Source organism: Pinus tabuliformis, chromosome 4_1 (assembly GCF_031772625.1).
Source record: "Pinus tabuliformis cultivar Carrire ecotype Pingquan chromosome 4_1, CPIR1, whole genome shotgun sequence".
NCBI classification, from domain to species: Eukaryota; Viridiplantae; Streptophyta; class Pinopsida; order Pinales; family Pinaceae; genus Pinus; species Pinus tabuliformis.
Window position 1 is genome coordinate 175,370,415 of NC_142303.1, and position 16,285 is coordinate 175,386,699.

Consider the following 16,285-nt stretch of genomic DNA (forward strand, 5'->3'; position numbering starts at 1 on the left):
CAACAATATAAATAAGGGGTCCACGACCATAAAATCCAGGGTCCACGACCATTTTGATGCTGCTTAATTCATCATAATATCCAAACAAATCCTAACAGAAGCTTCCTTTTTCCAACCTCTCAAGCAACACCAAACTCAGTCTCAGCACTTCTCAAAACATTCGAGTCTTTATTCACAACTCCGTCCTGCAAAAGTAACCATCAACAATGCTTTAGCCATTCTGTGATCTTATTCTTTCTTCATCATGTCCTCCTCTTCAACTATGGAGGATATACACTTTCCTTTATCCAAGCTCCCTCTCAACTAGGGATAAGTCCATCATCAACAACTTTATTCTTCCAGCGACACAAGCTCTTTCTTTTGCACTATCATATGAGAACTTTAACCTTCCAAAACATCATTCCTTTTATCTTCGTATGGCAACAAAGTCATCTTTTAATCACCCATGTAAGCTTCAATGTCATTAGGTGTAACGAACAAAGTTCATATACTCAGAGGAATGCACAAATTTATCTGGAGTAAAGTGGCTTGGTTAATATGTTTGTAGCCTGCTCTAGGTTGCACAACCTTGCACAACTTGATTATGCTTATGTTCTTTTCATAAAATAAATGCCAAAAAAAGAGATCAAATGAACACAAGATATAGGTTCCATGCCAGGGCTAAACCCCTCCAAAGAGGAAAACCCACAAGAACTCTTCTTATTAACTTTCAAATGAGACTTCCAGGACCAAACAAGACTTCTAGCCCTTACCAAGATACAAGTTAGCTAGCCTGTCAAATATGTCTACTTCTACCACTTCTACTTTTGCAAATTCGGCTTCTGTGCTTCTGCAATTTTGGCTTTTGTGTAAATACTTCAAAATCTTCGCATACCTAAGATCTCCAAAATTTCCAAGGAAGACTTGTTCTTTTACAAGGCTTCTTCTATGCTTCCTTCACATTTTTATCCATCCGCTGACTACATCAGAAAATAGCTTACTTGTGTGTATGAAATAGCTTACATAGGTCGAATTCACTTATAAACAACCTTTCCAAGTCGCTTCTCTAAGCTCACTCTAGGCCGACTTCAATTGGCTGGCCGACTTGTTCTTGGGGGTCCTACTAGACACTTACAATTATAAAATATATTTTCTTTCTTTTGATACGAGAGCCCAAATGGGTCTTTTACATAATGATGAAGACACTTTGACTCAAGACAATCGTAAGAGCATACAATGGATGCTCTGACATAAGGCCCAAATATTTTGAGCATGAAACCCATGCTTTAATTTTTTTTTTTCTTTTTCTTTCCTTTGACAAGTACAATAATAATTGTATCATGTCATGAGCCAAATACAATTATGAAGACTGATACTAGTTACACTTTTCAACACTCCATCTTAACTAGGGAGGTATTCATAATTGATAAATCGATACAAGGACATTACTCACTTTGAAAAGTTCTCATAAGACGAGTATCAACATACACAATGCTAGGGATCTAGATACCATAACTGCTAAGGTATCCTCCCAACTGGGACTAAGGTGTGATCAAGTCAACTTGCCACTATAGGTATCATCAGGTGACAAACCTGGTATCAATCCAACAAGATATAGATACCATCTAGGTCTCCATGCCAAGACACCAACCCTTATAGGGATCTAGGCATCATCAAGGTCAAACACTAAAACAAAGCTCCATAAGACCAAGATACCCTCCCACATCGGGATTTAGACATCATCAAGGCCAAACAATAAATGAGATCTCAATACCAACCAGGCCATGATGTCCTCCCAAGTACAATATACAGGCTTGTAGCCTAAGGTAATCAACTCTCCCTCTCAACCAAATCAATCCAAGCATGCTTATCAAATATTCAAAACTTCTCAGGAGAGATCAACACACCAACTACTTGTTGATCCATTAGAACATATTGTAGCCTGACGACCTCAACCAGTATCAAACTTTCAATATATTGGTTCTTATTATCAATATGCTAGCATAAAATCCGGGGTCCACGACCATTTTGATGCTGCTTAATTCATCATAATATCCAAACAAATCCTAACAGAAGCTTCCTTTTTCCAACCTCTCAAGCAACACCAAACTCAGTCTTAGCACTTCTCAAAATATTCGAGTCTTTATTCACAACTTCGTCCAGCAAGAGTAACCATCAACAGTGCTTTAGCCATTCTGTGATCTTATTCTTTCTTCATCATGTCCTCCTCTTCAACTATGGAGGATATACACTTTCCTTTATCCAAGCTCCCTCTCAACTAGGGATAAGTCCATCATCAACAACTTTATTCTTCCAGCGACACAAGCTCTTTCTTTTGCACTATCATATGAGAACTTTAACCTTCCAAAACATCATTCCTTTTATCTTCGTATGGCAACAAAGTCATCTTTTAATCACCCATGTAAGCTTCAATGTCATTAGGTGTAATGAACAAAGTTCATATACTCAGAGGAATGCACAAATTTATCTGGAGTAAAGTGGCTTGGTTAATATGTTTGTAGCCTGCTCTAGGTTGCACAACCTTGCACAACTTGATTATGCTTATGTTATTTTCATAAAATAAATGCCAAAAAAAGAGATCAAATGAACACAAGATATAGGTTCCATGCCAGGGCAAAACCCCTCCAAAGAGGAAAACCCACAAGAACTCTTCTTATCAACTTTCAAATGAGACTTCCAGGACCAAACAAGACTTCTAGCCCTTACCAAGATACAAGTTAGCTAGCCTGTTAAATATGTCTACTTCTACCACTTCTACTTCGGAGTTTCGTGCAACTTAGCCTTGACCCAATATATCTCCCAGAACGTTGTTGTCTTCAAGCTACACTAGCTGTCACTGCTTCATGAGTTAGGGCATCAAACTTCAGTCCTCGTCCTTCATACATTGAGGCCTTCAAAGGCTGCAAAGTACCAAGGAGAGACTCCACTGCTGCCATGCTGTCCAAGTCTGGTTAGGCAATTCTCAGAAGGCCTAGCCCAGTAGTAAGATAGGCCTACGATCCTTCATCAACCAGCATCCAAACATTAACAAATGCAACAATATTTTATCCTAGAAGAACTTGACTTCGCTGTCAATGCTGGTCAAATAGGACTGAATATTTCGAAACTTGGCCGAAACTCGACCATCATGTAATCATCTATGAGAGTTAATATAAACTTGTTTTTCCTTCTAAATTGTCATCTATGGGTCTTATTCCCTTTTTTCTTGCAAACATAATGTGTTATTCACTTATTTATATATATATATATATATTTTTTATTTATTTTATATATACATATATGACGTTTTGGCTGGCGTTTCGACCGACGTTTCCATTTTTGGGAGGTGACGTCTCTAAATGTACCCGTTTCAGAAACTCCGAAACGTTTCGGCGTTTCATGCAACTTAGCCTTGACCCAATATATCTCCTAGGACGCTGTTGTCTTCAAGCTGCACTAGCTGTCACTGCTTCATGAGTTAGGGCATCAAACTTCAATTCTCGTCCTTCATACATTCAGGCCTTCAAAGGCTGCAAAGTTCCAAGGAGAGACTCCACTCTTGCCATGCTGTCCAAGTCTGGTTAGACAATCCTCAGAACAACGTTTGCTGCTGGCTATGGCCTGCGACCTAGCCCAGCAATAAGATAGGCCTACGATCCTTTATCAACCAGCATCCAAACATTAACAAATGCAACAGTATTTTATCCTACAACAACTTGACTTAGCTGTCAATGCTGGTCAAATAGGACTGAATATTTCATCCAAATAGGATTGAATATTTTGAAACTTGGCCGAAACTCGATCGAAACTCGACCATCATGTAATCATCTATGAGAGTTAATATAGACTTGTTTTTCCTTCTAAATTGTCATCTATGGGTCTTATTCCCTTTTTTCTTGCAAACATAATGTGTTATTCACTTATTTATTTATATATATATTTTTTATATATACATATATCACATTTTCGCTGGCGTTTCGACCGATGTTTCCATTTTTGGGAGGTGACGTTTCTAAACGTACCCGTTTCGAAAACTTCGAAACATTTCGGCGTTTCGTGCAACTTAGCCTTGACCCAATATATCTCCCAGAGCGCTGTTGTCTTCAAGCTGCACTAGCTGTCATTGCTTCATGAGTTAGGGCATCAAACTTCAATTCTCGTCCTTCATACATTCAGGCCTTCAAAGGCTGCAAAGTACCAAGGAGAGACTCCACTCCTGCCATGCTGTCCAAGTCTGGTTAGGTAATCCTCAGAACAGCCTTTGCTGCTGGCTATGGCCTGCGGCCTAGCCCAGCAGTAAGATAGGCCTACGATCCTTCATCAACCAACATCCAAACATTAACAAATGCAACAATATTTTATCCTACAAGAACTTGACTTAGCTGTCAACACTTTCGAGCACCCAACTGTAGACAATGCTGATCTGTTTTGAGCTTATAGAGCAGATCTGATCAACGCATTCTTTTACCTTATGACTGTGGTTTCCCAGCCTAGCAAACAGTCCTTAAAACATACTTAGAACAACTCCCTTTATTACGCTGTCACCTACAGCAAACACGCTGTCTATCCATGCATCTTAATGTTGTGTTAAGACCTAGATAACCAGATTCATCCTATAGGCCCCACAAATCCCGAATCCATCATGTCCGACACGATTCTCTCGAGATTCGTGTCCAAAAACCATGACACGTCGTGTCCTATTTTGACACGTCGAATCCGATTGCATGTCATGATTTTGGCAGCGTGTCCTGTTTTCCAGGACTCGTTAGGCGGCAATAGTGACCTGCACGGGTATGAAAAACCGCATTTGGTCGTTACAGCCACGCATATTTTCATTTGGAAAGCGTTTTGGTAGCTTAATGATCAAGTCATGGCCCTAGTATTGATATGCTATTCATGATAATGTTAAATTCTTAAAGTAAAAGGATGAAAATGAAGATTAAGGAGAATGTCACTTTCATCCTTTTACTTAAATTTTTAACATTATCATGAAATGACTCAGGATGTTTGAGAGTGGTTCCGGCCTCATTGGATTTCATATGGAGAAAGTAGAATTTTAGATTTCATTCAAAATCCAGCAGACTTATCAGTTTTTCAGGATTTTAGGATTGGGGGATTGCAATGTTTCCATGGAATTTTGTCTTGTATTAGGGTATAGAACTCGTATTTAATCAAGAGCACCAATCCCTCTATGTACCTTGATGTTAGTGACATTGGTTGTCGAACTCCTGTATCATGACCCTCCTAAAAATGTACGCATCACTCAAACAAAATCTTGACTTGACATGTTATGCTTGTTCTATCTTATGTTAATGCTTAAAGGGTGATATTAATGACAAAGATCCCTATACAGATACAGAGGTAATGACAAAGATACCTCTGGATATTAATGCTTAGAGGGTAATATTAATGACAAAGATCCTGATTTTCCAACAAGACTAAAAAATTAGACATTTCTCGTGGTGGCAAGAGGGCCATGCATAAGAAATAGATAATAGATTGACATGTATTTGACTTTTGCATGTACTATGCATGCTAATAGCTATAGATGAAGATCTATATTTGAAATCAATAAATTTGTATCATTAATTAAAATTTGTGTAAGAAATATCTAATTTTTAATATATATATATATATATATATATATATATATTTAAAATATATATATATATTTTTAATCAAATAATATATAATGAATCCTACATGTCCTGTTCCAGGGGGTCAACGTGTCCGAATCCGACACCACGAATCCCGAATCCTACGAATCCCGAATCCCTGTGTCAGGTGACTTAGGTTAAGACACTTTCTTGCTGCATTCTAGGGCTACCTCTGCTGCGGCTTAGGGTCTTTACTTAGCTGTGTATTAGGGCTCCATTGACAGTGGCTTTAGGCTTCTTTGTGACTGCGGATTTAGGGCCTCTTAGGACAGCGGATTAGGGCCTCTTTGGACAACAGATTAGGACCTTCCCTAACTGTGGATTAGGGCCTTCTTCTAGACAGAAGATAGGAGCCTCCTTTGACTGCGTATGTAGCCTCCCCTTGACTGCGGCTTGCTGTGGATAGGAGCCTCCCTCTTGTCTGCGGCTAGGGCTTCTTTTGTTGCGGCTTGGGAGTCTTCTTAGACAGCGGCTAGATCTCTCCCTTTGACTGCAGATAAGACTTCTTTATGACTGCGGCTAGGGCATGGCTTCTCCTTGACTGCGTCTAGGGCTTTTCCCTTCAACTGCGGCTGAGTCTCTTCTTCACCTGCGGCTAGGTCTCCTTCCTTTAGGACTGCGGCTAGGGCTCTCCCTCTAGACCTCTCTTTCCACCAAAACCCAAATGAGTGGAGAGAGATCACAAGAGATGTGTGTATCAAATGACTAGAGGTCACCTCTATTTATAATGCAACATTGAGGTTGAGCTGGGGTTATTTGCTTGCTGGCCAACCTTGACAAATTGTCAAATAACACAAATAAATTCATATCTTCATAAATACATGTCGGAATCGGATGATCTTTAGATCAGTCCCACACCTCTCGAAGAGAGGAATCCAAAGAAAAATATCAGCTGCCATAAATAAGGTGACCCACATGTAGTTTGGCCCTAGTTGCCAATTTTAACAATACGCCATCTTCAAGCAGACTTTGTACCAGAATGTAAAGGAACTCTTGAAGAATTTTTGTGCAGATCTGGGAGGATTTTGAAGCAGACTTGGGTTGGTATTGGGGGCAGTTATTTTGAAGCATTGTTGAGAACTCTTGGAGTAGTCTTTTTGAGCAAACTTGAAGATTTTTTTTTGCAACCTTTTTGGAGGCATTCTTGAAGATTTGGAGCATGCTTTGAGCATATGAAGGTATTCTTGAAGTATTGATTGGACCTTTGTTAGGAACAGCTTATTGAAGACATCTTGTTGGGAAGCATTGTTAAAGAGTTGTAGAAGACACTTGTAGAAGCAGATATTGGAGTCATTCTTGGAGACATCATTAGCCTCGAGATGCATGATTGAAGCAGTCATGGAATAACATTGGAGAAAACTGTTTGGGTAACATGAAGAGTCTTGGAGACACCGACTATGATTACTAAAGTTGACTAAGTATTTTGGAGATTATTTGAGGGCATTGTTGAAGGCAATCTTGAAGGTATTATTAGGACTTGTTGAGGAATATATTGGAAGCCCTGAAGCTGAACTAAAGCCACTTTGAAGAATTGGAGCAGAGGGTTGGAGGCCTAGAGGATTGGAGTCCTCAAGAAGACCAAGTGATGCTTGGTGAACTACAGGTTGGAGCTTGGTTGATTTGAAGATTGGAGTCTTCATCTAGGATTGGAGCCCTGAATAGTTAGTGTACAAATTGGAATTTGATTATTGTAAAAGAGGATTGGAGTCCACGTTGTTTTTATTAATAAAGTTATTCTTTTGTTATATATTTTGTGTTCTATTTTAAGTGATCTTAACTGGTAATAAATAAGTTAATAACAATTGTAAAAGGAAATACTAATTCACTCCCCCCAGTATTTCCAACACCCTAGTGGTTTCATAGGTGGTTAAGATTTTCAACCCTAGCAATGTTGGAAATAAATGTAATATTAAATTCTTAAAGCAAAAGGATGAAAATGAAAGATAAAGGAAATGTCATGTCACTTTTATTTAAAATTTAAATTATTAACATCACCATGAAATGACCCAGGATGTTTGAGATTGGTTTTGACGCCATTGGATTTCATATGGAGAAATTGGGTTTTTAGATATCAATCAAAATCAAACAGACTTAATGGTTTTCGGGGTTTCAAGATTTAGGGATTGCAATGTTTCCAATTGATTCTGTCATGTGTGAGGGTATGAGATTGACATTTGATCAAGAGTATGAAGCCCTTTAAGTACCTTGATGTTGGTGTCATTGATTGTTTAACTTCGTTGATGTTGGTGGTATTGCTTGTTGAACTCCTCTACCATGGCCTTAACTAAAATGTACCCTTCACTCAAAGGAAAATAATTGGTTAGGCATGCTAAGCTTTTTCTACCATATAATAATGTTGAGGAGATGAACCCTTCACTCAAACCAAAATAATTGGTTAGGCATGTTAAACTTCTTCAATTTCTACCATATTATAAGGTTGAGCAATCCAAGTCTGAAGACTTTGAGCTAAATGATGTTTATGTAGCTCTTGTTGATGATCCCATTTCTAGTAGTGCTGAATCAATGATGAGTTTCATGAGTGATCATGTTGATCAGTGATTTGTAGTTTTGATGTCTAGTTTTGCTGCTACTACTACTACTACTACTATTGAGGTTGCAAAGGAGTCTGAGGAGTCCTTAGACTCTGAGCTAGATGATGTTTATGTAGCTCATGTTGATGATTCCATGTCCACTAGATGATTGATGTTATGTGGTTTAATCCATGTTTTTATGCTTTTTTATAACTAATTCATCATTCTACATGCTTTTGTTGACATATATGCATCAAAATATCTAAAAATATATATTATATAAAATTCGGTCCCGATTCGCTCCTGACCTAGAAGGTTCTGAAAATTGTCGCTCCCTGATCCTGCTTCCGCTTCCAAGCAGCCTTGCATTGAAATCCCCTTTGGCGAAGTACACTAGTTTACACTTACAGTTTTACTAGGGATGCCATCCACAAATGTGGGGAAGCATCCCTTGGGTTTCCCCGTGTTTTCATTGGGAAAATAATATTCTTGTACTTCTTCCAAACCTTTAGTCTTCTTAGTTTTCCTTTGGTCTCACAAAAAGCTAAATATCTAACTTAACTTCACCCCCAATGGTGTGCATGATTTGTTTCCTAAATCACAATATTTTTTTTGAAAATGCTATCGTTGTTATGTTGTGAATCAATATGCATGTACCTCATGATTACACCTGGAGCCATACAGCAAATGCTCATTAAATTACTACCTAGATGATCAGGGAGGGCTAGCATATCTAATTTGGTCCCGAGTCCCTGACTTGAACACCATCTGCATCTTTCCAAAGAATGGAAATCTTGCATAAAAGCTGGATAGCCAAATCTGATCTGCAGATAGCAACTTCCACCAAATTGAATGAAATGTTCAGCTCATGGAAAGTTGCCTGACAGCACTGTTCCTATAAGAAAGAAATGCATGGTCCTACTTTGCTGAATCATCCATTTGTCCCAAAATGCAATCCCTTTCTAATGCAGAGGATAAACAAACAGAACCTGGTACTCAGCAGCCACCTAAGCTTAAAGTGCTTTAGCAACTCAACAATTCCAGAAAGCGTGCTAACAATTTGTCTTATGACAAACCACACAACAATCAGTTATTACCTCACTGTCATCCAATTGATCCTTTACTGCTAAACCATATGAAGAATTGGCCATGCAAGTACTCACGTTTTGAGAGAAGAGGCGGAATTTAAAATACTGACATCTCTGAGCCACTTTGACTCATGATTGTGAACATTACATTTCCTGTTATGACAATTGGCAATTAAACAAATTGGGCCGGATTCCTGGGTGTTGTTCCATTGATACAAAGAAATGATTGAAAAACTGTAAGCGAAATACTGCAAACTCAAATTTGATATTATTGACAATCCACAGCTTGTTAAAACCACTCGTATGGATTATCAATCTCCTGTCAGACGGGAGAAATGAAAACTGTTCCGGATTAAAAGGATTGATCTCAATTTATTTGCTTAAAGAAACCCTTAAAATCCATTGTAAGAAACTTATAACTTTTTGTCTTGTGGGAGGACAGGATGTGTGGACTCCCATAGCTTGTGTGCATATTCTATTATGAACAAGATTACTGCAGTCACCTCCTCCAACCGCTTTTTCTCCTTTTTCAGGGATTGCATTCTTTCTCACTTGTTTCTTTGCAAATTGTGGAATATCTCAGAAAAACTCAGTTTTAGTGAGTCCCAAAGCAAATTGTAGAACTTTTCAAGAAGGTCCATATTTTGCATTTATTTGCAACTTCTCTGTCTGTTTGTTTCTCTTTTCTCAGTAGGACTCTCAGTATGAGCTTTCATTGCCTTTTAGTTTGTTTTTGAAGTTTGTGGTATATATATTATTATTTCTTATATTTTTCTGTCCATCTATTATTTCTGATTGTTTTTCTCTTTTCACTGAAAGATTCTTGTGATTGTACACACATGAAAAGAGAATGGTCATTCTTTTGCTAATACATTTGGTCTTTTTTAATCTCTTTTGTAGCTAGGGTTATAGTGAAGTTTTGAAAATGTGTACTTCATTATAATATTATATCCATATGCTTGGTTATTTGATAATCTTTCTCACGAGAAATCGCTGTTTAAACTAATTGCAGAAGTGAAAGTAGAGAATTTGGTAGCTTACCTATAGAGTTCAGCTAACCATGGCTATTTATGTAACTAAGCCACTTATGCTGCTTTAAAGAAAGATTGAAGGTATTGCTGTTCTAGATTTTACAAATGGAATTTACGCACTTATTTGTTGCTTTTTCCAGGTTGTGAGGGGTGTTGTTGAAAGTCTGAAGATCATAACTCGTCAGGCAAGCTTAAGGGTAGCGGAATATGCATTTTATTATGCCAAGACACATGGTAGACAAAGGGTGTCGTCTATCCACAAAGCCAACATAATGAAGAAGACTGATGGACTTTTCTTGCAGGTCTGTTTGAACTATATATGATAATGTATCCTATTTGTGAGGAATGGGCCACTTCTTTGTATCATTTTTCTAGTAAATTGGAGTTGCTGTTAGACAAACTCTTACTGTGATCTCCTTCCAGCTGTATCACACCTGAATAGAGTAAATTTCTGTATTATCACAAGAAGAAAATTTCAAATTTATGGACAGTCAGACTTCCTAGTTACATAATTTGTTTGTAAAGTTCTTTTCTTTTGAGTTGCATTTGAATTCATGATATTGTCAACTTTGCCTCCTTTTGCAGTGTTGCCGTGAAGTTGCTGAGAAATATCCTGAAATCCAATATGAGGAGGTCATCATTGATAATTGTTGTATGATGGTATGTTCACTTTACCATCTACTCTATTCTTTGTCTTGGACAATGGGGAGCTCTTATAACTATTTATGTATTTGAACCTAAAAGCATTAAAAAATATTCTAAATACAAATGTGTGCCAATAAACTAATAGCACATTTGTGGTCACTTGTAGAAAGTGGTGTGTGAGTGAAGTAAGTGTCTCTTCACGCTACTGGAAAACATACACGATTATGAGAGAAGATAGAAGTTGGAGCATAATGTGACACCTTGATTATCATTTTGTGTGCAAAAGCAGCACTAAAATATAAAGCAATGGATGCCTGAGTGTGTAAAGCACTAGAATCATCAAATTAGACTGGCAATCAACTGCTCAGAATGAATAACAAATTCAGAGGAATTATTCTGTTCCTTTCAACAATAACAAATTCTTCCCTGCCATAATTAAACTTTGTCCAAAGATAAAGATTTGCTGGAAACGAGCATAACATCATTAGAAACAAGTATTAGTAAATGCATACAACAATTGCAGAAAACAAGGACACCAATACTGAGAGAGAGAACCATTTGCATGACATTCAATCTATTTTGAAAAATCTTTTATGTGAGTGCATGTAGGGAATGATTGTTCACATTCAATAATTTGAAATTACTAAATAACTAATAGAAATTGTCATACTAGAAATAACACAAAGCTTATCTTTAAATACACAAATTTATCTGGAGTAAGTGGCTTGGTTAATATGTTTGTAGCCTGCTCTAGGTTGCACAACCTTGCTCTATTTTTTCATTCTCAACCAGCAGTCAAATGTATTGGCATTGGACTTCTGCATGCTTAGTTCAATCATGAAAAACAAGGTTGATTGCCAATTTCAACATTCCCTCATTATCTCAATAAAGTGTAGTAGGATGAACTTGTACGTCTTGCAAATTATTTAGTATCTGCCTCAACTAAACTGCCTCACAAGCTGCAACTATTTCTGCCCTTTACTCGGCTTCTATGGAGGAAAGTGATAATGCTCGCTCCTTCTTACTCATCCATGAAACCACGCCTATACCAAGGTTGAGATGATACCCTGTCTTGTCTTTTCGATTATTAACTGATCTTTCCCAATCTAGATCTGTATTGTTGGTAATTTGGAAATCCCCTTTATTTCCCTACAAGATGCCATGCTCCAAAGTACCCTTCAGGTATGTTCGAATTTTCATTGGTTGACATCCAATGATTAGTTTTTGGGGCTCTTATAAATCCAGAAATGTAGCTGACTGCAAAGCTTGGATCTGAATTGGTGGCTGTGATGTAGATTAAATGGCCCACCAATTGTTTCCACACTGACTCATTTTCCTTTCTAGGATTAGATGTGGATGATAATTTCAGGTGAACCTGCGTATTTGTTGTGGCTGGTTGACAATCAACCATTCTAAATTTCTTTAGCATGCTTTTTCCATGCTTTGTTTGTGACAAAATACACCACCATGTAATGAATGTAGTACTAATTTTCATACTCTAGCGATCCAGCAATTAGTTTCAAGCAGATTTATGTCCACTGAATAAAAGCACAGCTAGGGAATTAACAAAATAATTTCAGCAGAAAACAAAGCGTACCAATCCTGTTAGAAAATCAGAAAGGCAGATTTTTTTTCTTATACTTGATAATTACTTGTGATGTTCTTGACTTCTTATTAAGTTTTATATCTTCTTTCTTTTAGTTCATCAAACAATTACCAAAGCAAAAGCACATAAAACAATGGACAGCAGAGATAGGCACTATGCCGGGGCAAAACCCCTCTTGAGGGGAAAACCTAGTCAAAATTCTCTTCCTTTCAATAGTATCCTTTAAGACTCTTCAACCTAGACGATGACCAAACCTTCCCTCCACACCAAGTCAGCCTCCCAGATCTTCGACCTCTCTTCCAACAACTTTGACTATGTAGCAGCTTCCGGCATGAGGAAAACTTGGAAGACTTCGATCTCCCAAACTAGGGCACAAAACAAAGAGAGAGAGGCACCAAAAGTTCGTTTTTCTTCTTCTCCTTAGACTCCACCCAACTCGTACTTCCTTTCCCTTCTTCTTCTACTTCACACTTCTTCCGGCTTCAAGAGATATCGAACTTTCTTGTGAGAGAGTGTACTCCAAATGAATTCAACTTGCTTCTATTTATAGGCTTCAAGGGAGGTCGAATTGATGTCCTTAGGCCGACTTGATCTCTTCTAGGCCAACTTGATGTGGAGGATACATAAATTATATTTCACTCAATACTAAACCTTTTTACATGATTCAAAAGCCCAAGCAGGGTCTCCTTAAAAGTACAATGACTATTGACTCAGAATTAGTGTTTTAAAAGTCGGCCGGCTCGGAACTGACTCGGCCGAGATGGTTCAAGCCGGTAAAACAATTTGCAACTCGGTCGTCGAACCGGTTCGGTTGGCCGAGTTAAGACTGACCCGACCGAGTCATGGCATGACTCAACTGGGTTAGTCTTAACTCGGCCGGATCATTTCATGCGGCCAGTAAACCCCAAAAACGCAATTTTTTTTTTATTTTTTTTATGTTTTTTCTGAGTGTGGGGGACTCCAAATGGTTGTATTAATTGGTTTCTTGGTCTTTGGGGTCCATTCCCCTCTCCTAGTATTGATATGCTATTCAAATTTCATGGTAATGTTAAATTCTTAAAGTAAAAGTGACATTCTCTTTAATCTTCATTTTCATCCTTTTACTTAAATTTTTAACATTACCATGAAATGACTCAGGATGTTTGAGAGTGGTTCCAACCTCTTTGGATTTCATATGGAGAAAGTAAAATTTTAGATTTTATTCAAAATCCAGCAGACTTATCAGTTTTTCAGGATTTCAGGATTGGGGGATTGCAATGTTTCCATTGAATTTTGTCATGTATTGGGGTATGGAACTTGTATTTAATCAAGAGCACCAATCCGTCTATGTACCTTGATGTTAGTGACATTGGTTGTCGAACTCCTTCGGGATTCGCTCCCAAACCGGGGGCTTCTGAAAATGTCGCTCCCGCTCTCGTTTTCACTCTCGCTCCCCACTTTCGCTCCCGCTCCAAAGTAACACCGAGCCAAATGACGTTGGCAACTCTAGCAATAGCCAGTAGTACTGGTCACGGACTTTTGTTGTAGAGGCCATTTATAGCCTCCTTGGTTATGTGTTTTTGTTTTGATCTCTATATCATCATCGTGTATGTATTGGACAATGCACTGGGTGCCATTTTGATATAATGGATATATTCATGAGCCTACTTTGATCATATGTTGCCTTCTATCTATACTCTAATGCTGTGTGTTTGGAAACATGAATGAAAATCTTTAAAATTATGTGTTTTTATAAAAAATAAATATTTAATGTATTTTTTACAACGATCGAGTCATTGAAATCGAGCTGGCTGAGTCGATACCGAGTTGGAGTGGGAGTCAAACCTCGGCCGAGTCGGAATCGGAGTCGAAGTTTTAAAACATTGCTCAGAATAAATCCTAGAAGTCCTCAATGGGGACTTTGACCTAAAACATGATGACCCAAGCATGAAACCCATGCTTTAATAAGTCACAATAATAATAATAATAAAAATTCTTTTCTTTATTATTTTGACAAGTACATTTCATGATGACACAAATACATTAAATGAACACTGAATCTAGTTACATTTTCCAACGAAATCATAAAAATGACACAACAAATTTTGCCCAATCAGAGTTCTTCATTAAATTATTTAGAACTTGGGTTCCCTTGGGATAATGATCCAATTGAGGAAAAACTTACACCATTGGATTTGATCTAGCTAATCAAGCCCTCCTTGGTTGATCTGAATCTCCTTGCTGCCTCTTTCTTAGACCAAACACTCTCACTGAGAGGCCTCTCTCAATGTTGTGCTGTTGTATGGTGTTTTCTCCTTGTCCTTAGCCTTGCTTTTATACATTATAACTTTTTTATTGAGCTAAATCCCTAACCCTAATCTCTAGATTGATTGATCATTAAGATCAGATCTCACCTAACTTGAGATCAAGGGCTGAGATTAAAACACAATCACTAAAGTAATTTACTTCAATTTTCCCAAGTTTCATTTATCTCAATAAGGCAACATAATAATTATGTGTTTTTCCTTAAGTCTAACTTTGGCTATGTTACAAATACAACTTGCTCACACTAGAGTGATTTTTCTAAGGAGATTTAGGGCAACTTCTACATGCCTAGTCACTCAAGCATGTGTAGAAGTACCCACCTGAGCTAAAAACATCAACACTCCCTCTTAGTGAGGGACGTTCTTCTATCACCTAGACTGACTTTGATCTTGGAACTACGTATGCTTCCATGGCTGCTCCCTCTGAATTGGAAGCCTTCCTTATCATCTAGTCTGGAAAAATCCTCGAAGTATTGTTGTCCTTGGCTTGGTTCCTAGAAGCCTCCTACTCCTGAACATCATGTAAGGTCATGTCATATGAAGAGACCACCTTGGAATATTTGGAGGAATCTGTCGAGTGCTCCTCCTCTCTTGAACCTGAAGGTTGACTCCTTATGAGCTGATCAATCTTTAGAGCTTCTTGGTCCCTGTCCTTTGTCACTGATTTGCTTATGGCCCTTGTACTAAGTCCTAACACCCACAAGAACCTCTTTGGTTTATATTTTTGCAAAGATATTTGTTCCTGGATCTGTCTTGGTCCTTTAAGACATCCACTAAAGCTACAACCATAGACTCGATTGGTACGGTCCCCTCTCTCCCTCTAAGCGCCGACCTTTGCCAATCTTGCTGGCAAACACAGCTAGTATTGTCCTCCTTTGTACCATGCTATGCCGACCACTATCGGCTTGTGCTTGTCGTGGTAGATCCCTTGCCCAATGACTTCTTGCTCGTCACTGTGTCCTACAACTACTAGATAATGCCCAACCTGTCACTCTGCCCACACCACAATGCTCTACTTTGCTTTGTGGCACCACCTACACCGGACCTTGCTACTCCCTCGTGAATGGCCCGCCCATAGTTGTGCAACTCTTCTGCTATTGGTTGTTTGCATTTTTGGAGAATGTAACTAGTTTCATGTTGATTTGGGGTAGCATCGGATGTGCTCTAGCCATGAAAATTGGTGGAGAGGCTAAAGCACATGATCTCCAAGACCTAGAAATGGTTTGGGGAAATTCCACACGGTTAGAGAGATATTAAAATAATTAATATTTTTAATGGAATTCCTAAGTCTAAACTTAAGAAAATTAAAATATTAATTGGTATTAATATAAAACTGGGTGAGAATGTTCTAAATGACATGGATCAAGCTAAATCTAATCTTAGCCATTGATTAAAGATTTAATCTCGGCCGTTGAAGACTCAACAGAAAAAGTATAAGAGGAGGC

At 38.1% G+C, this 16,285-nt stretch overlaps 1 protein-coding gene across 1 annotated transcript in view; it reads left to right on the forward strand.

Moving 5' to 3' along the window:
• Positions 1-16,285, forward strand: part of LOC149174758 (isocitrate dehydrogenase [NAD] catalytic subunit 5, mitochondrial-like) — a 117,301-nt gene that overhangs the window by 62,869 nt on the left and 38,147 nt on the right. The window contains exons 3-4 of the mRNA XM_089419406.1: positions 10,427-10,588; positions 10,872-10,946. Of these exons, the coding sequence (XP_089275532.1) occupies positions 10,427-10,588; positions 10,872-10,946 (237 nt within the window). The remainder of the gene's footprint in view (positions 1-10,426; positions 10,589-10,871; positions 10,947-16,285) is intronic.